This window comes from Silene latifolia, chromosome 8, assembly GCF_048544455.1.
Source record: "Silene latifolia isolate original U9 population chromosome 8, ASM4854445v1, whole genome shotgun sequence".
NCBI lineage: Eukaryota > Viridiplantae > Streptophyta > Magnoliopsida > Caryophyllales > Caryophyllaceae > Silene > Silene latifolia.
The window spans coordinates 110,145,664-110,166,656 of NC_133533.1; the positions used below are offsets into that span (position 1 = coordinate 110,145,664).

At 38.3% G+C, this 20,993-nt stretch overlaps 4 protein-coding genes across 7 annotated transcripts; all 4 read left to right on the forward strand.

Moving 5' to 3' along the window:
* Window positions 1-3,447: 3,447 nt before the first annotated feature.
* On the forward strand, window positions 3,448-7,807 carry LOC141595737 (uncharacterized). Its single transcript, XM_074415702.1, has 2 exons — window positions 3,448-6,490; window positions 7,215-7,807. Exons 1-2 carry the CDS (start codon window positions 3,448-3,450, stop codon window positions 7,805-7,807), a joined length of 3,636 nt encoding a protein of 1,211 aa, XP_074271803.1.
* A 973-nt stretch (window positions 7,808-8,780) lies between these two features.
* On the forward strand, window positions 8,781-11,561 carry LOC141595859 (uncharacterized). The gene is made up of 2 exons (XM_074415807.1): window positions 8,781-9,849; window positions 11,447-11,561. Exons 1-2 carry the CDS (start codon window positions 8,842-8,844, stop codon window positions 11,489-11,491), a joined length of 1,053 nt encoding a protein of 350 aa, XP_074271908.1. The 5' UTR covers window positions 8,781-8,841; the 3' UTR covers window positions 11,492-11,561.
* A 1,448-nt stretch (window positions 11,562-13,009) lies between these two features.
* LOC141597296 (F-box protein CPR1-like) lies at window positions 13,010-15,920 on the forward strand. Its single transcript, XM_074417694.1, has 3 exons — window positions 13,010-14,245; window positions 15,216-15,365; window positions 15,755-15,920. The coding sequence occupies exons 1-2, from the start codon at window positions 13,096-13,098 to the stop codon at window positions 15,272-15,274; spliced, it is 1,209 nt and encodes a 402-aa protein (XP_074273795.1). The 5' UTR covers window positions 13,010-13,095; the 3' UTR covers window positions 15,275-15,365; window positions 15,755-15,920.
* Window positions 15,921-17,479: 1,559 nt separating this feature from the next.
* LOC141597298 (F-box protein CPR1-like) lies at window positions 17,480-20,851 on the forward strand. 4 transcript variants are annotated; one of them, XR_012522733.1, is made up of 2 exons: window positions 17,480-17,663; window positions 20,512-20,851. XR_012522733.1 is itself a non-coding variant. In XM_074417695.1 (2 exons), exons 1-2 carry the CDS (start codon window positions 18,336-18,338, stop codon window positions 20,565-20,567), a joined length of 1,200 nt encoding a protein of 399 aa, XP_074273796.1. In that variant the 5' UTR covers window positions 17,670-18,335; the 3' UTR covers window positions 20,568-20,851. The 4 variants fall into 4 exon arrangements, 2 of the variants coding, with proteins under 2 accessions (XP_074273796.1, XP_074273797.1); XR_012522734.1 differs by having other exon boundaries at window positions 20,518-20,851; XM_074417695.1 differs by lacking the exon at window positions 17,480-17,663 and adding an exon at window positions 17,670-19,479.
* Window positions 20,852-20,993: the final 142 nt, after the last annotated feature.

The window sequence follows — 20,993 nt, forward strand, 5'->3', positions numbered from 1 at the left end:
GGCGGCCGCTGAGATGATTTTCGTGGTGGCTGTTTTTTTTTTTTTTTTTTTTTTTTTAGGGTTGTGAGAGATCGTAACCTAAACCTGATACCATGATAGAGTGCGGAATCGTTACCTTCTCATTAATCAATAAGCATATTTATAATTACAATCATTAGTTATGGGCCTAAACTACATAGACGGCCCTAATAGATAATTAGCATGTGGGTTAATCAACTAAAAGCTAGATTGTAGGAGGAAGACTAGGATCCGTTTGTTGTGACTTTGTTTGTTCAACACTGATTACCAGTCGGGATTTTGTCAAACTCCACCTAAACCGTTCCCTTGAACAAAACTCGGGCGTTATTCTCCTCCATTATTATTCTTCTGTGGACTCCTTCCTTGCCTCTTTCGACTTCAACCATCCTCGACGTCCAGCAGTTGAACTTCATTATCCCGACATGGTTAAATTAGCGAAGAAGAAATTTGATATTCGTGAGATTGTAGGCATCTGCAATGGAATTGTCTGCTTTGAAAAGGCGGAGATGTTAGTATTTTATAATCCTGCCACCCGGGAATGTAAACAAGTATCAAAACCAATCATTCGCACTAGTCACAGATGTACTCTTCATCTCGAGTTTGCCTACGATTGCAAAAGTGACGATTATAAAGTCCTATGTATCACCGAATACTATATGACAAGAGTTGATGATCTAAGGGTAACCCTTGTCTACAGTTTTAAAGCTAATTCGTGGAAGATCATCACAAATCCACCTTGTGGTTATAGGGAACGTCGAACTCCTAGTGTTGTTGCTAATAACTCTTTGTATTGGGTCTGTAAGGTAGATATGAGAATACCGCCTATGTCCGAGTCCGAAGTGATTCAACGTTTCGATCTTTCAAGTGAGACTTGTGACGAGATGCCATTTGATATCGAAGATAAGACCCGTCGAATCCATAGATTGGCGGTTTTAAGGGGACGTCTACATACAATGACGTACGGCAATGGTATTGGTATATGGATGCTAAATGAAGACGACAATCGGTGGGTTCAAATTTTTCATACTTCAACACCACCTTATTTCAAGTACATGTGGACTATGTGGCCTTTACCTTGCGCTTACTCAAAAGACGGTCACAAAATTCTTGCAGGGACCGATGGAGCGATACAAGGCTTAATTTGCTGTGATTTGGAGACTCAAACTATCAGCCGCGTTCAACGTCTTGGGTTGCCAAAAGACGATCCTAACTTCATTTCAACCCCATGGGTGGAATCCCTAGTTTCACTTGGATAATATGTATGTACCAATCCATTATTTATTACACTTCGTAAAATAAATTTTTCGTTTAGATGGGTTATTATTTAGTTGAATTTTGTGTAGTTTGCAACAAATCATTTTATTTTGATATTTTTTTTTTTTTGACAGCTGTAAAGGTAATGTAGCTTATACAATAATAAACTGATTCTCGGAGTCCGATTTTATTATTACATTAGTAGAGTAAGAAAATGAAGTAAGGATGGGGTTCCCAAACAAAGCAGGCTTCTTGAGGGGGCGACTCGAGCTAGCCAATTGAGCGAACATTTCTTTTGTCTTCTTTATAAACTAAGCTTTGGAGAAGTACCTACAACATGACATACTTACGTCACGAGGACGTAGAAATTTATGGGAGAGAGATCTACTTGTAGAGAAAGTAGACAAACTGTGTCTTGGAGATTCATCTGATTCGTCTTGCAAATAGTAATTCTCCTTCTCTCATTTACACACTATGATGATACCGAGGTTACCTGCAAAGCACGGACGTAGAAGGAGCACACAATAGTTTATAGAAAGAAGAGATTTTACATTTCTTAGGAGAAGCTGAAAAAAGGAAAGGCTAGTGATCATTCGAATCATTCTGCGCTTAAGAGTAAATAAAGGTGATATTGTCGTTCACCAAAGAAACCGGTAAGCTTGAATCATTAGCAACAATAATAGTGTTTCCTTGGAGGATTTGAGAACCAGGGGAAGAGAAGTAGTCACAAATAGAGGACACACTCGAACTCACGTCGCAAGTTATCGGACGCACTGAACACATTGATGAAATCTAAAGGAGCCATGCCTTCGTTCATGACTACCATCTTCTTAGATTTACGCTTTCTAGGATTTAATTTCCGGGGTAGCAAAAAAATAAAATAAAAAGGAATATGCAAGTAGTGGGATTCGAACCCAGGGCGCTAGGTTGGAAACCAAAACCTTTACCATTGAACCACAATGTCTATTATACACTTGATGAGATAACATTTACTTATCTTCTATTCAGCAATATTTGAGGTAGCAAAAATCCGTCTTCTAAACCAATTTTTTAAAGTTTGGGGTAGCGACCGCCACCCCTTGCTACTAGGTGGCTTCGCCCCTGTCTGTGAGAGTATTATTTTGAAGTATTATCTTTGGTTTGGATGGAAGGGAGTAGTTGACAATTCACTTTTATGGTAAAAGCTCACCTTTTTACCTTCCATCACCTTTTGATAAGATTGTACCTGAATCCTTAGTCGGGAATTACCTCCACCCTTTTTTAATAACTCAAGAAGTGACTCATTACAAATATGCTCATTCATTTTCCTTCATTTTAAGTTAGTCTTCAAATCTAGGCCACAATTACTTTCAGCATCCGTCACTTATTATCCTTTATACTCATATCACTCATATCACTTTGATCTTCCTCCGGACCAAGACCAGCAAGCGGCTTTTTCGGATCACGCTTTTGCTATCTTGTATACTCACATCATATTCCGAGACATTAACTGATACGGGTAAGGATGCGGGTGACACTAATTCTGGGTCATTGGGCCTTGTGGCAGCAATGGGTCATTGGGGTTCGGAGTATTCAAGTTCGAAGGCGACATTCGTTTGCTTGATTTCTTACGTTGGATTCCAGTAACCTCTTACCAAGCAATTAAGTTGTTGTTTAATTAGTCAATAAAGAGGGAGTTAATTCCCTATTTAGTGAGTCAAACAATTAAGTTGCATTTTGATGTTATTTCCTACGGTTAGAAGGCCTTGAATTGCTAGAAATTATGGCCATCAGTTAGCTACTTTTAATTTGTCCTTAAAGAGTCTTTTATTAGCTTTGACCGTTTGTTATCCTAAGGCTATATATAGCCATGGCATGTAATTTTCTTAGTCATTCACAGTTTAAACGAAATCACAAAAAGTGCTTGTTGGCATTATTTTTCGTTAATTGTTCAAACGCGTTTTTGAATTATTAACTTGTTCGATCTCAATAGGTCTTGAGTTCGTTCTCTATTGATAAGTTATAGGTCTAGCTTGTCAAATATCGCTTCCGCAAATTTAATTCGTATCATAAGTGGTATCAGAGCTTCGGCTCTTGATTTTCCATTAATCGAGACGATCCTTTAACTTTGATTTTACAAGAACAAAAACCCACAAAAAAAAAAAAAAAAAAAAAAAAAACAGTATACAAAAAAAAATGGCTGGAGAACAATTTGATGACGAGTTTTACGATAAGCTTCAAGACTTATTGCGAAACCGGCCTACCGGGAGTCGTAGCGGTGGAAAGATAAAGCTGGACGAATTTAAGGTTTCGGAATTACCCGAATTCGTTGGTGGCACCGACCCGGAGGATTATCTGGATTGGGAAAGGAAAATCGATCGTATGTTCGATTTTAAAGACCTCAGTGACGAGAAAAGGTGCAAATATGCTATTTTGAGATTGAGCCGAGGAGCTTCACTGTGGTACGAAGGGTTGAAAGCAAGACGGTCTCGCGCTGGGAAGGAAAAGTTGGCGTCGTGGGAGTCCTTAAAAGACAAATTGAGAAAAAGGTATGTACCGGCTACTTACAAACTGGGGGTTTACCGTAAAATAGCCGATCTTATGCAAAATAAATTGAGTATTGCCGAATACATAGATGAGTTTGAAAAATTAATTTTAATGGGGGATTTAGAGGAAAATGAGGAACAAAAAATGTCTCGATTTCTCCGGGGGTTAAACCGAAATATTGCCAATTCCGTTGAGTTATACCCATATGCGGATTTCGACACACTTTGTAATTTGTGCCTCAAAATCGAGTCCCAAGGGAAATTCGGGTCTGGGGGTTCGAACCGGGAATTCAATAGCCCAAATCCTAAATCTAATTTTTCCCCCAAATCAGCGTCTACCCCCCATTCATTCAATTCCACCAAAATCAATTCAATCAATTCCCCCAAAACTAATTCCATCAATTCCACCCAATTTTCCCCAAAATCCGCTGAGTCTGGAAAGGAAGTCAGTTTGTCGAAGGTACGTTGTTTTAAGTGTCAGGGGTTCGGTCATTTTCAGAGCACGTGCCCGAACAAAAGGGTAGTGACTTTGAGGGAAGCTCGAGAAACTCGAGATGAACTGGCCGAGGAGGAGGAGCGGCTGGGTGACGTATTTGATTTTGGAGAAGGCGAGAAAACCGAGGAGGAGGAAGAGGGTTATGAGGCGCCTGTGTACGACACACTACTGGTGCTTCGCTCGCTGCAAGTTCAGGCCGAATCGTTGGATACCGATCAGAGGGAGCAATTATTTCACACCAAATGTCAGGTTAAGGACAAATGGTGTAGTGTGATTATCGACAGTGGTAGTTGCACAAATGTAGCTTCAGACGAGATGGTCAAGAAGCTGGGATTGACGACCGTCATGCATCCAAAGCCTTATGCGCTTCATTGGCTAAATGATGGAAACAGTGTGAAGGTTACAAAACAGGTCCGGGTAGGTTTGTCAATGGGCTCATATACGGATAGTATACTTTGTGACGTAATTCCGATGGACGCCTGTCATGTCTTATTGGGACGTCCTTGGATGTTTGATAGGGATGTGGTTCATCGGGGGAGAAGTAATGAGTACGAGCTGAGGGATAAAGGTAAAAAAATTGTGTTGAAACCAATGTCCTCTCAAGCTGTACGGGCTATGAGTACAAAGAAAAAGAAGGCAACGATGTTGGTTAGGGAGCGGGAAATCAGGCAGGCACTCGATCAAGGGGAGTTAGTTTATTTACTTGTCGTGGAGAGGTCAACAGGGGAGCTTAATTCGAACGAGGCAGGCCCTGTTTCAGATTTATTGCTGGAATATCAGGACGTGTTTCCCGACGATTTGCCCTCGGGGTTGCCTCCTATTCGCGGTATTGAACACCACATTGACCTTGTTCCCGGAGCCCCACTACCGAATAAAGCGGCTTATCGTTGTAACCCGGAGGAAACCAAGGAGTTGCAGAGGCAAATCGCTGAGTTGATAAGTCGGGGGTTTGTTCGTGAGTCCATGAGTCCTTGTGCGGTACCGGTGTTACTTGTGCCCAAAAAGGATGGGTCTTGGCGAATGTGCGTCGACTCGCGGTCGGTGAATAATATCACAGTTAAGTACCGGTTTCCCATGCCACGGCTTGACGACATGTTAGACGAGTTACATGGCTCACAAGTGTTCTCGAAAATTGATTTACGGAGCGGGTACCATCAAATCCGTATGCGTGAGGGAGACGAGTGGAAGACCGCTTTTAAGACAAAACACGGTTTATACGAATGGACCGTCATGCCATTTGGTCTTACCAATGCACCGAGCACTTTTATGCGGCTAATGAATGAGGTATTAAAACCATTTTTGGGTAAATTTATTGTTGTATATCTTGATGATATTTTGGTGTATAGCAAAAATTTAGCCGATCATTTGCGTCATTTAAAGCTCCTGTTTGAAGTACTTCGTAGTCAGAAGCTCTTTGGAAAGAAAGAAAAATGCTCTTTTGTGGTGGACAGAGTACTATTCTTAGGTTACGTAGTGTCGAAGGACGGAGTATCCGTGGACCAGTCCAAAGTTGAAGCAATCCGTTCCTGGCCAGCGCCTAAAACAGTCACGGAGGTAAGGTCTTTTCTGGGACTTGCTTCTTTTTATCGTCGCTTTATTCAGAATTTCAGTTCCTTAGCAAGTCCGATGACGGACTGTCTTAAAAAGGGGACGTTCTTGTGGGATGGGGCGGCTCAAAAGTCTTTCGAATTATTGAAAAGTAAGCTTTGTGAGGCACCAGTACTAGCTTTACCCGATTTTTCACAACCCTTCGAAGTTGAGTGTGACGCTAGCGGGGTTGGGATAGGAGCGGTTTTAAGACAGGGGAACCGTCCTGTGGCGTTTTTCTCAGAGAAATTAGGGGGTGCTCGATTGAAATATTGTACCTACGACAAGGAGTTTTACGCCATCGTTAGGGCCCTCATGTATTGGAGTCATTATTTGCGTCCAAGCCATTTTATTTTACATTCCGATCATGAGTCTTTAAAGTATATCAACGGGCAGCAAAATCTAAGTCCTCGTCATGCTAAATGGGTTGAGTTTTTGCAAGCTTTTCATTTTTCTGCTAAGTATAAAAATGGGAAGTCAAACATTGTAGCAGATGCATTGTCACGACGATATTCTTTAATTTCCGTGTTGAGTTCGAAATTGTTGGGTTTCGAATTATTGAAAGCTCATTATGAAAATGATATGGATTTTAAGGAATTATTTAGCAAGGGTATGGCGGGGGTGGTGAGTTCTTTATTCAAGACGGTTTTTTATTTCGAGGGAACCGTCTCTGTATTCCGAGGCACCCTATTCGAGAACTGCTAGTACGGGAGGCTCATGGGGGCGGTTTGGCTGGCCATTTTGGGGTCGCAAAAACCTTGGAATTATTAAGGGAGCATTTCTTTTGGCCTAAGATGTTCGGGGACGTCACTAAAATTGTAGCGAAATGTGTGACGTGTAAGGTGTCCAAAAGTTCTTTCAAACCGGGACCTTATACACCGTTGCCGCTTCGAGAGGCCTTGGGAGGACATTTCTATGGATTTTATTGTTGCCTTGCCTCGAACTCAAAGAGGAAAGGATGCTATCATGGTAGTGGTGGATCGGTTTTCTAAAATGGCGCATTTTATTCCGTGTCACAAGACTGACGACGCAAGTAATGTGGCGATTTGTATTTCGAGAGAAATAGTACGTTTACATGGCATCCCTAAAACTATTGTTTCCGATCGAGACTCGAAGTTTTTGAGCTATTTTTGGAATACGTTGTGGAGGAAAGTGGGTACTAAACTTTTGTTTAGCACCTCGCACCATCCGCAAACGGGATGGACAAACGGAGGTTACTAATCGAACTCTGGGAACTCTGTTACGGGGTTTGGTAAGTAAGACCCAAAAAGATTGGGACATTAAGCTCGCTCATGCTGAGTTCGCTTATAATCGCTCTCATGCTTATGCTACAGGTCAGTCCCCATTCGAAATTGTTTATGGGCTGAACCCGCATGTTCCTCTGGATCTACTTCCCATGCCGGCAGGTGAGCTAGTCCATAAAGATGCCGAGTCCAAGCTTAAGGCTATGTTAAAATTACATCAGCAAGTCCATGACCGGATTGTCGAGGTGAATGCTGCTTACCAACGGAAATCCAACAAACACAAAAGCCCGCGTATCTTCAAGGAAGGTGATCTGGTTTGGGTGAATTTGAGAAAGGAACGGTTTCCGAGTAAACGGAAAAATAAGCTCATGCCTCGAGCCGATGGGCCTTTCAAGGTAATTGCACGTGTCAATGATAATGCGTATAAGATCGAGTTACCCGGAGAATACGGGGTGCATGCCACTTTCAATGTGGGTGACTTATCACCATATCTCGATGATGATGGCCTTACGGAATTGAGGACAATTCCTTTCGAAGGGGGAGGAGATGATACGGGTAAGGATGCGGGTGACACTAATTCTGGGTCATTGGGCCTTGTGGCAGCAATGGGTCATTGGGGTTCGGAGTATTCAAGTTCGAAGGCGACATTCGTTTGCTTGATTTCTTACGTTGGATTCCAGTAACCTCTTACCAAGCAATTAAGTTGTTGTTTAATTAGTCAATAAAGAGGGAGTTAATTCCCTATTTAGTGAGTCAAACAATTAAGTTGCATTTTGATGTTATTTCCTACGGTTAGAAGGCCTTGAATTGCTAGAAATTATGGCCATCAGTTAGCTACTTTTAATTTGTCCTTAAAGAGTCTTTTATTAGCTTTGACCGTTTGTTATCCTAAGGCTATATATAGCCATGGCATGTAATTTTCTTAGTCATTCACAGTTTAAACGAAATCACAAAAAGTGCTTGTTGGCATTATTTTTCGTTAATTGTTCAAACGCGTTTTTGAATTATTAACTTGTTCGATCTCAATAGGTCTTGAGTTCGTTCTCTATTGATAAGTTATAGGTCTAGCTTGTCAAATATCGCTTCCGCAAATTTAATTCGTATCATTAACTCCATTAGAAATTTAGTGATTCCAAGTATATATTTCTTTACTGTTGAAAAAAAAAAAAAAAAAAAAGATAATATTTCCTCTTAAGAGTCGGAAAAGAGAAAGTTCTATAGTTATACCAATCCCAGACTTAAAGCCGAGACAAATAGGGCTGGGCACGGGTCTGGACCGGACCGGAATCAGAATTGACCGGAACTAGAATCCAAAAAAACCATGGACCGGAGACCGGACCGGTTGGACCGGAATTATTTTTACATACCCTCTTTTTCAGATTCCGGTCCAAAAACCGGACTGGTTGGGCCGGATTAAATAGGTGTATACTTGTTTACTTATATAATATTTTTAAAAATATAATAATTTCGGTTTTTCCGGTCCAAGACCGGACTGGAAATCGAAATCTTTTAAAATGTTGGACCGGGGACCGGACCGGAATTTTTAATTCCAGTTCCGGTCCGCTAGATTCCGGTCCGGACCGGTCCATTTTTCCGGTCCGGACCGGTCCATTTTTCCGGTCCGGACCGGATTATGCCCTCCCCTAGAGACAAACAAATATAACTACATGAGAGATCCCCCCTCTCTAAATCTGTAACCCTAAATTGTAAACAAAAGATGGATTATAGCGATAGGGATTATAATAGGTTGGTGGTGCGATCAACGAATTCAGAAGCAGGAGGATGTAAGCAGATGGATTTTCACCTGGTAGATCTAAAGAAAAACACTATAACTATGGAATGCTTTCCTTCATTACCAAACGGTATCGGAATTGGTAACATGCTTTATTTACGTAGAAAGATCCTTATCATAGGCGGGGATTTCGGCTCTCTAGATCTCTTACCAAACAAAACATCGGAAAATCATCCCGATCCCGATTCCATTCACTTGGGTGCATCTCTGTATTCAATTGTACATAATCATTGGAAAGCAATGAGGTTACCTACCAACCTTGCCATGTCTAATCCTGCTATAGTTTTAGGTAGGTTGTATTGTTTTGGATCACCATACCTTCTTCCAGAGGTTTGTGCCTATGGTGGTATCTGGAAGAAGTTGGAATTACCTACTGAGCTTCGAGGGCGATACGCGTCTGCTCCTGTTGTTACTGATTATGATAAATCTCGTGTTCTCGTACAGGTGTGTGATCTGAACGAGCTTTATGCTTTCTGTCCACCACCTAACAAGGACAATGACAATTTCTCTCCTGTTAGTTCTTCTAGCGGTACTTGGTCTAGGATCGCTACCAATATTAGTATCTGGTGTGATGTCGTTGCTGTTGCAGACGACATCATCTATTTCCACGAATGGGACTTTAAAAACCTCCTTCTTGCATATGATTTGAGGTCGAATAAATGGGTAGATGTTGTTGCTGATCTCAGCCGTGTGGTAATAACTGTTCGTGAATTTGATAAATTGTTTACATTGCCAAATGGGTTCATGTGTTTGGCCGCTTGGGTGCCACTTCGTCCTCTCGTAAACAAAGATCCTCCGTCTGTTCAATTCCTCAGGTTCAGAGTCCAGCGCAGTCCCGATTCTGATCCCTTAATCATAAAACTCACTGCTATTGATTACCAGTCTTACTCTATTCCATCCGCAGAAACTGTTTGCGATTTCATCATGTTAGAGGTATGAATACTATATCCTCTCTAAATTCATTTGTGCTACACCATACTATATCCTCTCTAAACCGAAATCTCTATAAAAGTTACAGTTAAAAGAAGTACAAAAACCATCCTATAGAAAATGAAATATGAACTTGCGAGGATTAAGAAGTACTAAAATCTCAATAGCAAGCATTACTTTTGTTCCATTGCTTCTAAAGTTTGTTTATTGCTGATGCTTCTGAAGTTTGTTTATTGCTGGAGTAAAACTTTGTGCAACAAAGTAATATAAGCCATAGCTCCATCATGCCCCACAAATGTTTTCACCGCTATATAAGATTGATAAAAAGGAAGAAACAAAGAAACAAAAAAGATACCCTGCTGGTAATTGAACCTGCGTAACTCAACATATTCATGTACAAGTATCTCGCTTTCAGTTTTATATGTCTGATCTCGCTTTTACTTATTCCTTTACAGCAATAGTGGAAATTGGCGTAGCGAAAAATCTCCTGCCTTACTATTTTTTCTATTTTTTCTGGGTTTGGGTAGTCGCGGCTACCCGATGCTACAACTGTAGCTCCGCCCCTGCCCGTTATTTTCCCCTGAGCCTTACCGTTATTTTCCCCCGAGCCTTATTGACATCCGGCATTCCTTCTAATGCGACAGAGTATACACCTAAAAATTTGGCAGTTAAAGGTTCTGTTTGACGCAAGTTATCACACACATTTACATGTATCTTTGTTGTTTTTAACACAGCCATCACATGTTTGGAGGTTCTAACTGTTTTTTGGCTTCGCACCAAGTAACAGTATTTGTTTTTACGTGTATATGTCTGTAAATACGGGGAAGTGGTGATTGACCCCATAACTTTGTGCAATTGTGAAATTAACCCCCACAACTTTCAATTGGAGTGATTAAGCCCATAACTTTCATAATAAGTGAAATTAAACTTTTTCATCAAAATCTCACGAGAAATTCAATTTATCATATAACAAAAGTAAAATGGTTATGTTCTTATGTAAAATACGAAATAGTAAAATTCGGTGTGATTTTTTGGGGAAAAAAAATTAACAATTTTATGTATAATTTTTTTTAAATTGCTGAAAAATAGAATAATTTGAATAGTTTTTTTTACCCTTCTATTATATTTTTTGTCATGAAAATCTTTATTCCAACTTCTAATTTTAACACAACTACCTAACAAAATAATTTGCAATTGAAATTTTTTTACAAAAATTTGGAAACTTTGTACTTTATATAACAAAAATTTGAAAAATTTGTACATTATATAAAAATATAAATTGGGTTTGATTTTTGTAAAATATTTTTTATTTTATTTTATCTAATTTACGCTATTTTTTTTATTAACTTTTTAAAAATTTGTTTCGTATTTTTCATAAGAACATAACCATTTTTATTTTTCTGATATGATAAATTGAATTTCTCGTGAGATATTGATAAAACGGTTTAATTTCACTTATTATGTAAGTTATGAGGCCTAATCACTCCAATTGAAAGTTATGGAAGTTAATTTCACAATTGTACAAAGTTATGGGGTCAATCACACTTCCCCGTAAACTTATATGTGTTTCCTCTGCTAAAAAACGTATATATTTTTGCAGGAGGACGATTACGTTTATAAGAGCAAGTCCAATGGTGTAGTTTAAGGACTTGCTTGGAATTTCATAAAATTGCTAGCTAGTTGCTACACCATTGGAGAAGGTCAATTAGAATGGGCAGGCTTAAAATTTGTTCTTCATTAAATTTCTATTTAACTTACGTTATCACCCACATTTACAAAACAACTAATAGAAATTTAGTTTTGATTTATTCTTAATTTTTGATTTATTCAATAAAAGCAAAACTAGTATATAAAACCTAGCTAAACCATTAGAATAGTTTAGTTGCTTAGAATGGTTGTAACTTAGAATATGATGTGGATTTGCTAAGCTAGAATGTTATTGCTTACCATTGTACTTGCTCTAAGCCCTCAAAAAGCTCAAATGAACAAGGAGATGCCAGGTTCTCTTTCCTATCAATGTTGGTGCCTTGGTGGTAGTAGACATTCCAACAAAAAAACGTTATACTCCATCCGTCTCAGTCATTATTGTCCTTTAGTTTTGGCACAAAGACTAATGAAAGGAAAAAGGACCAATTACGAAATGACAAGTGGAATAAATTGAGTGTGAATGATCAAATTACTCATCAAATTCATTCTTAAAATAGAAAAGACAACAAATGAATGAGACACCCAAAATGGAAAATGACAACAAATGATCGAGACAAAGGGAGTATTTGTGTTATTTATAGTGTTTGAAAAGTTCTGTCGACCTTGAGAAACACCGTGCTCATTTGATGTTGAGAAGGTGCAACACATAGTCGACTTGACTCCGAATAAAATGTGATCTTTTGGTTGGTTGACTGAACTTTGTTTTTAAGATTATTGTTATTTTCCCTTTATAAATATCAAAGGATACACGAGATGACACGGTGTTTGAGTGTTAGATACGGCTATTTTGTAAGAAGTTTTTAATTTTTTAGTTTAAAATGAAGTGTCTAAGTTTCATGTCGTATCGCGTATGGATACGCAATACGACGGCTAAATAAAGTGTCGGAGAAACTCAGGTTAGACTGTGGTATGCCGGTATTGCACACACAACACGCAACCAAATTGAAGAGTCGAAATAACAAAAAACATGCATTTGACAGCAAAAAAAGAAAAAGTGGCCCTTTTGTTCCTGCATACTTTAAAGCCAAAAGTTAGTTCCATTACAACATTACCACATAACATCAAGGGCTTGTGCAAATGACTGGGTCGTCGAGGTCGGATATACACATTCTATTCTTGTGTTAAATACATCGAGGGGCTGTTTTCAAATGACTCATAAATTACTGTCACCATTGAAAATGGAAAAAGAGGTCACATAATTACAGTTATCATGTTGTATTGTTATTGAGCAGCAAGTCGGAGACAAGTTGAGACTAGAGCAACAGTATGAGCTCATTTTTACTAAGGTTACCCATGTCATCAGCATTACTAGTCCGCCGCAGCGCCGCTCTAACTATAAATCTTGGTTCTGATAAAGTAATAGCATGAGCTATGAGATGACTATACATGATACATTGAAATTTATAATGAAAAAAGAAATCGAGAACCGGATTATTTCAGTTCAGTTCAACTCTGTTAACTCGAGGTTTATAATGTTTATTTTCTTACTCAGCAGCTCCTCTCAACTCTACTAACTCCGGTTTTTATGTGCAAGCTTCATCCATGGCGATTCCAATTCTACCTCTGGAGATAATCACTGATATCCTCTCTCGATTACAATCCAAAACCCTAATTCGCTTCAAATCCGTTTCTAAACAATGGTATTCACTAATCAGTTCACGCGATTTCATCAATCTCCACTTAACTCAAACCCTAATTTCCCAAAATCCCCCAAATCTCATCATCTCCCAATCATCCCTCTTCTCTTCCCAAATTTCAGAAAATCAAAACCATGATTTCCACTTCTCCGAGCTCGATCACCCTCTCAAACCCTTCCGCGAAAATAATCCGACATTTTTCCCCCAAATCATTGGTTCCATTAATGGCGTAGTTTGCATTTCATTGTGCGACAGATCTTCTGTATTTTTATACAATCCATCAACCAAAACGCATCGTTTAATCCCATCTTTCTCCCATAGAAACCCTGAACTTGAAATAACCCATGGGAATAAAACTGCCGATCTTGTCGTTTTCGGGTTCGGGTTTGAATCTGTTAGTAGGGATTATAAGGTGGTGAGGATGACTAAGACGCGTAATAATCGGCATCGCCTAGCGAGTGTGTATAGTTTGAGGGATGATTCATGGAAATGTGTTAATGATGAAACAATAATGGGATTTGGTCTTGACTATGGTGAGACAGTGCTTGTTGATGAGAATTTGCATTTTATTGTGTTTGATGATAGTAATTACAAGCCTAAGATTAAGTGTTTTAATCTTCGGACTGAGATATTTTCGATATTCGATCTGCCTAAGTTTGATAAGAGGTTTAGTGGAACGCAATATGTTATCAAGGAATTAGGTGGGTGTTTTAGTGTGTTGTTAAACTATGAAAATCCTGTTCTTGAGAGGGGGGGAGCTTGGGGGTTGTTACAAGTCGATTTGTGGGTAATGAAGGAGCATGGGAATGAAGAGTCTTGGTTTAGGCTGTTTAGCATTAGTAATCCGGCAAGTCTTGAGGTTTTAACCTGCATGAAACCGGTTGTTTACTCGAAAGATAAGGAACGGGTTTTGCTAGAGTTGGATGGCTTGTGGTTCGGCTGGTATTCTTGGGCTAACAACCGATTTGAGAGAATTACCGTGCACGGGTTGCCTTCTCATTATGCACTTTGTGAAACATGGACTTTTTCGGATAGCCTTGTTTCGTTAGGGAACGGTAATGTTTTTGTTTCTAGATACTTGATTTCTGATATTCTGCTGATATATACTTGACTTGTTTAGTTCTTGCCTATGGTGGAACGATTTTGTTTAGACGGAGTAAGCAAAATGGGTTCCTACATTTCCCCCAATCCATTTTCCTCCAAGGCTATTTGATTACAAAATATGGGACCTTGTATCCCTCCCTCACCCTTCCCTTCCCTTCCCATGGTTATTCAGTTTATGATTTGCTAGTTTTTATTTGGGACGCTTCTCCACTGTTACTCCTTCTCATGTATCCTGTAATTAGTTATTTAGAGTAATTTCAATTAGATGACATTATTCTGGTAGGTGAGTCACGAGTGTGCATAGTTTGAGAAATGATTCGTTGAAATGTGTTAGTGATCAAACAATGATGGGGCAATTGGTATGGGTGTTTGTCAATGAGGCTTTGCATTTATGGTTGTTGATAGTCAGTACAAGCCTAAGGTTAAGTACTTTATTCTTCGGAACAAGACATTCTCGATCTTAGACCATCTTAAGTATGATGAGAAGTTTAGTAAACTAAGATGTGTTGTGTGGAGATTAGTTGGTGATTTAGTGCGTTAGGAAGCTATTAAAACGTGATCATTAGAAGGATGGGTGATTGGGCATTGGCACGAGTCGATTTGTGGGTAATGGATGTTTCTTCAGAGTACAATAAATGCAGCGGAAATAAAAGAGCAGAAATAAGTCTGCAATGCTTTAAATATAATAGATGTCGTTTTTTTGCTGTCAAATGCCTATGTTACTCAACTTCACTTTACCTGCATATTGTGTGTCCGATATTACGGCCTCCTGACACAGCATGGCCACTCTGAGCCTCTAACACTTGATTTTAATCCAAAAGCATGAAATTTTTCCCGAAATAGTCTTGCCACATCCGACACTTGCAACTGAGTCGTAATAATGGCTTGTGATTTCTGAAGCTTGTCCTTTCTTTTCTTCAGAAGGGCCAGGGATGATTTATTCTCATCTGGATTTAAGCGGAGGCTATGATCAACATTAAGATACGACTACCGCGCTGAAGACATGGAAAAGGCAGCCATTCTTCTAATGGTCTTCTGCATTTATAACCTGTTTGAACTTTGTTTTAATTTGTACTCCCTCTGTCCCGGACTCCGGTCATTTGTTGTCCTTTTTCATTTGGTGTGTCTCAGTCAATTGTTGTTATCCTTTCTATTTTAGGATTACATTTGATAAACAATTTGGTCATTCGCACTAAATTTCATCCACATGTCATTTAGTAATTGGCCCTCTTCTCTTTGGTCTTTGTGTCAAACCAAAGGACAATAAATAACCGGGACGGAGGGAGTATAATATAAGCCATTCTTGTCATTTAGTAATTGGCCCTCTTCTCTTAGGATTACATTTGATAAACAATTTGGTCATTCACACTAAATTTCATCCACATGTCATTTAGTAATTGGCCCTCTTCTCTTTAGTCTGTGTCAAACCAAAGGACAATAAATAACCGGGACGGATGGAGTATATTGTAAGCCATTCTTCTTATGGCCGTCTTATGTAAATTGAAATCGGCTGTAATTTACTATGTGACAAGCCACTGGAGAAAGTTTTTGTATATTGCACTAGGGCAGCTTGGTACATGATGTGATTTTGTTCGATAAGCAAGGCAAAAAAACAAATAATCACTTTGAAGTTATAAGCAGTGGCGGCAAAGGCAAGTACAAACTACCCCATTCATCACTTTTTACCCGAAAAGTATGATTGAAATTCGAATAGATTTTTGAAAAGCCGGCAAATTTAACCAAAACCCAACATTGAAACATTCACAAATTCTTATTTCAAATCGTCATATCCGTTTGAAATTGTCAGACGGATACTATTCCCTCTCACAAAAAACCCATTTTTAGGGTGTGAGTGGGAAAGCACGTGAGTGTCCCCACCACCCACGCGTCTTCTCACTCATGAGAGAGTGCCTTATCATGCCTGCGAAATAAGACGATCTGAAGCAAGACGGATTGTGAAACATTAGGTCAGTTACTGTTGGTGATGATGGCAGATTTTGGGATCTAAAATTAGTTTGTATCAAGTGATCTCGTAATTAACTCGGTCAAAGTTTGATTGACTTGGGTAAACCCGATTTTCTGTTCCGTGTGAGCGTCACCAAACAAAAGTTGAGCCTGAATTTAAGAAGGCTAAAATCGAAAACTTGATTTCATTTTTCTTTAGTTTAATTTAGGTTAATTTAACTAAGTACTCTCTTCTATTCTAAATAACTGTCCCATTTACCATTTTCGTCTATTCATATAACTGTCTCATTTGCCATATTTGGACATGGTTTTTTACTTTCCTACCCTTGACTCTTTTCTTTATTAACCACCTCAACCACCCCTAACCCATCATATTCAATACTTTTCATTATTTAACTCCTATATTTTTACCCTTATACAATAATTTTCATTATTTTAACTATATTCCTTAATTTTTGTGTCATTGGCCAAATGGGACACTTATTCGGAATAGAAGAGAATATCTGTTATAATTTTGATGTAGATATAATTTCAGTTCATTTTATAATTTTGATTTATATAGTCAATTCATTTTATAATTTTGATGTAGACATAATTTCAGTTCAACTTGGTTAACTCGGGCTTGTTCTCTTACTCGGCATTCAGCAACTCTCTATTAGGGATGTCAATGGATTGGGTTCGGGTCGGGTGAAGCCTCATCCGTCATCCATCCGTCCTTTTAAAATCTCATCCAACTCGTCCGTCATCCGTGAAACATATCATCCATCATCCATCCATCCATCATCCATGGATGAAACGGGTGGATCGGGTGATCAAAGGGTGTTGTGTATTTACATGTTTTGAGTTAAAAAAAACGATGATTTTTTATTCTCTACAAAAATATAGTTAGATTATTGTTTTAGTTTAACTTTCTAGTGGGTAGGTTCACAAAATAGCTATATCGAGAGTATAAAAATATGAAAAATTGAATATTTTATATCTTAATAATGTGTTATATGTAAAAAAATATTAAATAAAAAGTAATAAAATCGGGTGATGGATGGATGGCGGGTGAAATTTCTTCATCCAACCCATCCGTTTCATCCGTCATCCGTCATTCATCCATCATTCATTTAAGTCAGATTTTCATCCATCTTTTAGGATCGGGTGAATCGGATTTTGATGGATGCGGGTGAAATTGACATCCCTACTCTCTATTAACTCCTCTCAACACTACTACCTCCGGGGGAAAACATCAAATTGAATGAGAGAGAAAGAGGTGAGAGAAAGACTCCATCAAATCTCCAGAATATTGGAAGAGATCTGAATTTTTTTCCTATCTCCTTGCTAAGTACTCCACCTCTCTTCTTGAACCCATTTCTTTATAATCATCTCTCCTCATCACCATGGTTATATAGATTTCAGGTCATTTTTTAGTCCTTTAATTGCAAAAATATCAGTTTTCTTTCTTTGATTTTCAATTTCTTAAAGACTTGACTTTAATTTTACTCTCCATTTTAGCCTAGGAGAGTTCTTTTTTAGTCATATGTCTTAGTTAAAGAAAGTTTAAATCAAAGATTAAATAGCAATTTTTCAAGAAATCTTTGTTGATAATGTATTTGACCTCTTGCAAATCAAACCTCAAGTGAGGTTTATTCTAGTATGCTCATACGGAAACAGTGAAAATTGAGAGATGCTCATTATCGGAATTTATGTCATAATATGGAGATTTAATGCATCGCCATTTGACTGTTGTGTAACTTAAAGCCTATTTGCATGTTTATTTGTTTGACCGTATTTTATTTTTGATTTCAATTGAAATCTGAAGATCATTTCTCTTACCCTGTGCTATTGGGGTCTAGATTCATTTGTTTCCTTTTAGAACTATTTACAATTTCTTTGCAATATTTTTGTTGACCAGTTTTTAAGTTTTTTTTTTTTTTTTTTTTTTTTATTCTTTTATTCTATGCTTACTTCTGGTAATTTGAAAATCTCTGATTTTCTCTTACCCTTTTCATCCGCAAGGATGGTATAGATTGATCTGAAAAATCAATCTAGTTTTCAACTAACTCCGGTTTTTACGTGCAAGCTTCATCCATGGCGATTCCAATTCTACCTCTGGAGATAATCACTGATATCCTCTCTCGATTACAATCCAAAACCCTAATTCGCTTCAAATCCGTTTCTAAACAATGGTATTCTCTAATTAATTCTCCCGATTTCATCAATCTCCACTTATCTCAAACCCTAATTTCCCAAAATCCCCCAAATCTCATCATTTCCCGATTATCCCTCTTCTCTTCCCAAATTTCAGAAAATCAAAGCCATGATTTTCACTTCTCCGAGCTCGATCACCCTCTCAAACCCTTTTACGAAATTAATCGGAAATTTTTACCCCAAATCATTGGTTCCATTAATGGCGTCGTTTGCTTTTCATCGTGGGACAGATCTTCTGTATTTTTATACAATCCATCAACCAAAACGCATCGTTTGATCCCAGCTTTTTCCAATAGAAACCCTGAACTTGAAAAAACCTATGGGAATAATACTGCCGAACTTGTCGTTTTCGGGTTCGGGTTTGAATCGGTTAGTAGGGATTATAAGGTGGTGAGGATGGCTAAGACGCGTAATAATCAGCTAGCGAGTGTGTATAGTTTGAGGGATGATTCATGGAAATGTGTTAATGATGAAACAATAATGGAATTTTATCTTTACTCTGTTGAGACGGTGCTTGTTGATGAGAATTTACATTTTATTGTGTTTGATGATAGTATTTTCAAGCCTAAGATTAAGTGTTTTAATCTTCGAACTGAGATATTTTCGATATTCGACCTGCCTGAGTTTGATAAGAGGTTTAGTGGAACGCAATATGTTATCAAGGAATTAGGTGGGTGTTTTAGTGTCTTGTTAAACTATCATAATCCTATTCTTGAGATGGAGGCGTCTTGGGGATTGGTACGAGTTGATTTGTGGGTAATGAAGGAGCATGGGAATGAAGAGTCTTGGTTTAGGCTGTTTAGCATTCGTGATCCGGCAAGTCTTGAGGTTTTAACTTGCATGAAACCGGTTGTTTACTCGAAAGATAAGGAACGGGTTTTGCTAGAGTTGGATGGCCCGTGTTTCGGCTGGTATTCTTGGGCTAGCAACCGATTTGAGAGAATTACCGTCCACGGGTTGCCTTCTCATTATCCACTTTGTGAAACAGGGACTTTTTTGGATAGCCTTGTTTCGTTAGGGAATGGTAATGTTTTTGATTGTGTTGATATGATTGTTATTATTCCCTGTTTCTAGATACATGATTTCTGATATTCTGCTGATATATACTTGACTTGTTTGGTTCTTGCCTATGGTGGAACGATTTTGTTTAAACTTGGGAGTAAGGAAAATGGGTTCCTAAATTTCCCTCCCAATCCATTTTCCTCCAAGGCTATTTGATTACAAAATATGGGACCTTGTATCCCTCCCTCACCCTTCCTTTCCCTTCCCTTCTCTCCAAATTCGTTTTTCCTAACAAGCCCTTAGTTATAATTCCCATGGTTATTCAGTTTATGATTCCCTAGTTTTTATTTGGGACGCTTCTCCACTGTTACTCCTTCTCATGTATCCTGTAATTAGTTATTTAGAGTAATTTCAATTAGATGACATTATTCCGGTAGGGTGAGTTACGAATGTGCATAGTTTGAGAAATGATTCATTGAAATGTGTTAGTGATCAAACAATGATGGGGCAATTGGTATGGGTGTTTGTCAATGAGGCTTTGTATTTATGGTTGTTGATAGTCAGTACAAGCCTAAGGTTAAGTACTTTAATCTTCGGAACAAGACATTCTCGATTTTAGACCATCTTAAGTATGATGAGAAGTTTAGTAAACTAAGCTGTGTTGTGAGGAGATTAGTTGGTGTTTTAGTGCGTTGGGAAACTATTAAAACGTGATCGTTAGAAGGATGTGTGATCGGGCATTGGCACGAGTCGATTTGTGGGTAATGAATGTTTCTTCAGAGTACAATAAATGCAGCGGAAATAAAAGAGCAGAAATAAGTCTGCAATGCTTTAAATATAATAATAGATGTCGTTTATTTGCTGTCAAATGCCTATGTTACTCAACTTCACTTTACCTGCATATTGTGTGTCCGATATTACGGTCTTCTGACACTCATTTTAATCCAAAAGCATGAAATTTTTCCTGAAATAGACATGCCACGTCCGACACTTGCAACTGAGTCGTAATAATGGCTTGTGATTACTGAAGCTTGTCCTTTCTTTTCTTCACAAGGGCCAGGGACGGTTTCCTGTCATCTGGATTTAAGCGGAGGCTATGATCAACATTAAGATACGACTACCGCGCTGAAGACATGGAAAAGGCAGCCATTCTTCTAATAGTTTTCTGCATTTATAACTTGTTTGAACTTTGTTTTAATTTGTATTGTAAGCCATTCTTCTGATGGCCGTCTTATGTAAATTGAAATCTGCTGTAATTTATGTGACAAGCCACTGAAGAAAATTTGATTTATTGCATTATTAGTTCTGCTATAATTTTGTTTAATCAAAATTTGATTCGTTATTAATTATCCGTTAACAATACATATAAAGATTATCAAGTGTCAACTCATTAATATATCGTTTTTAAGATTTTTGTTTTTTTCCCTTTATAGCATGTTTTTTGCTATGTTACTTTTAACTAGAGTATCGGCTACGGCTATCTATTTTGTACGAAGTTTTCAATTTTCTAGTCTAAAATGAAGTGTCCAAGTTTTT

Coding starts and splice junctions, on each gene's coding strand:
- LOC141595737 (XM_074415702.1), top strand. CDS start 3,448: ATGGCTGGAGAACAATTTGATGACGAGTTTTACGATAAGCTTCAAGAC. Junction 6,491..7,214: donor TAAGGAATTATTTAGCAAGG/GTATGGCGGGGG, acceptor CTTATGCTACAG/GTCAGTCCCCATTCGAAATT.
- LOC141595859 (XM_074415807.1), top strand. CDS start 8,842: ATGGATTATAGCGATAGGGATTATAATAGGTTGGTGGTGCGATCAACG. Junction 9,850..11,446: donor GCGATTTCATCATGTTAGAG/GTATGAATACTA, acceptor ATATTTTTGCAG/GAGGACGATTACGTTTATAA.
- LOC141597296 (XM_074417694.1), top strand. CDS start 13,096: ATGGCGATTCCAATTCTACCTCTGGAGATAATCACTGATATCCTCTCT. Junction 14,246..15,215: donor CCTTGTTTCGTTAGGGAACG/GTAATGTTTTTG, acceptor TCTTTTCTTCAG/AAGGGCCAGGGATGATTTAT.
- LOC141597298 (XM_074417695.1), top strand. CDS start 18,336: ATGGCGATTCCAATTCTACCTCTGGAGATAATCACTGATATCCTCTCT. Junction 19,480..20,511: donor CCTTGTTTCGTTAGGGAATG/GTAATGTTTTTG, acceptor TTTCTTCACAAG/GGCCAGGGACGGTTTCCTGT.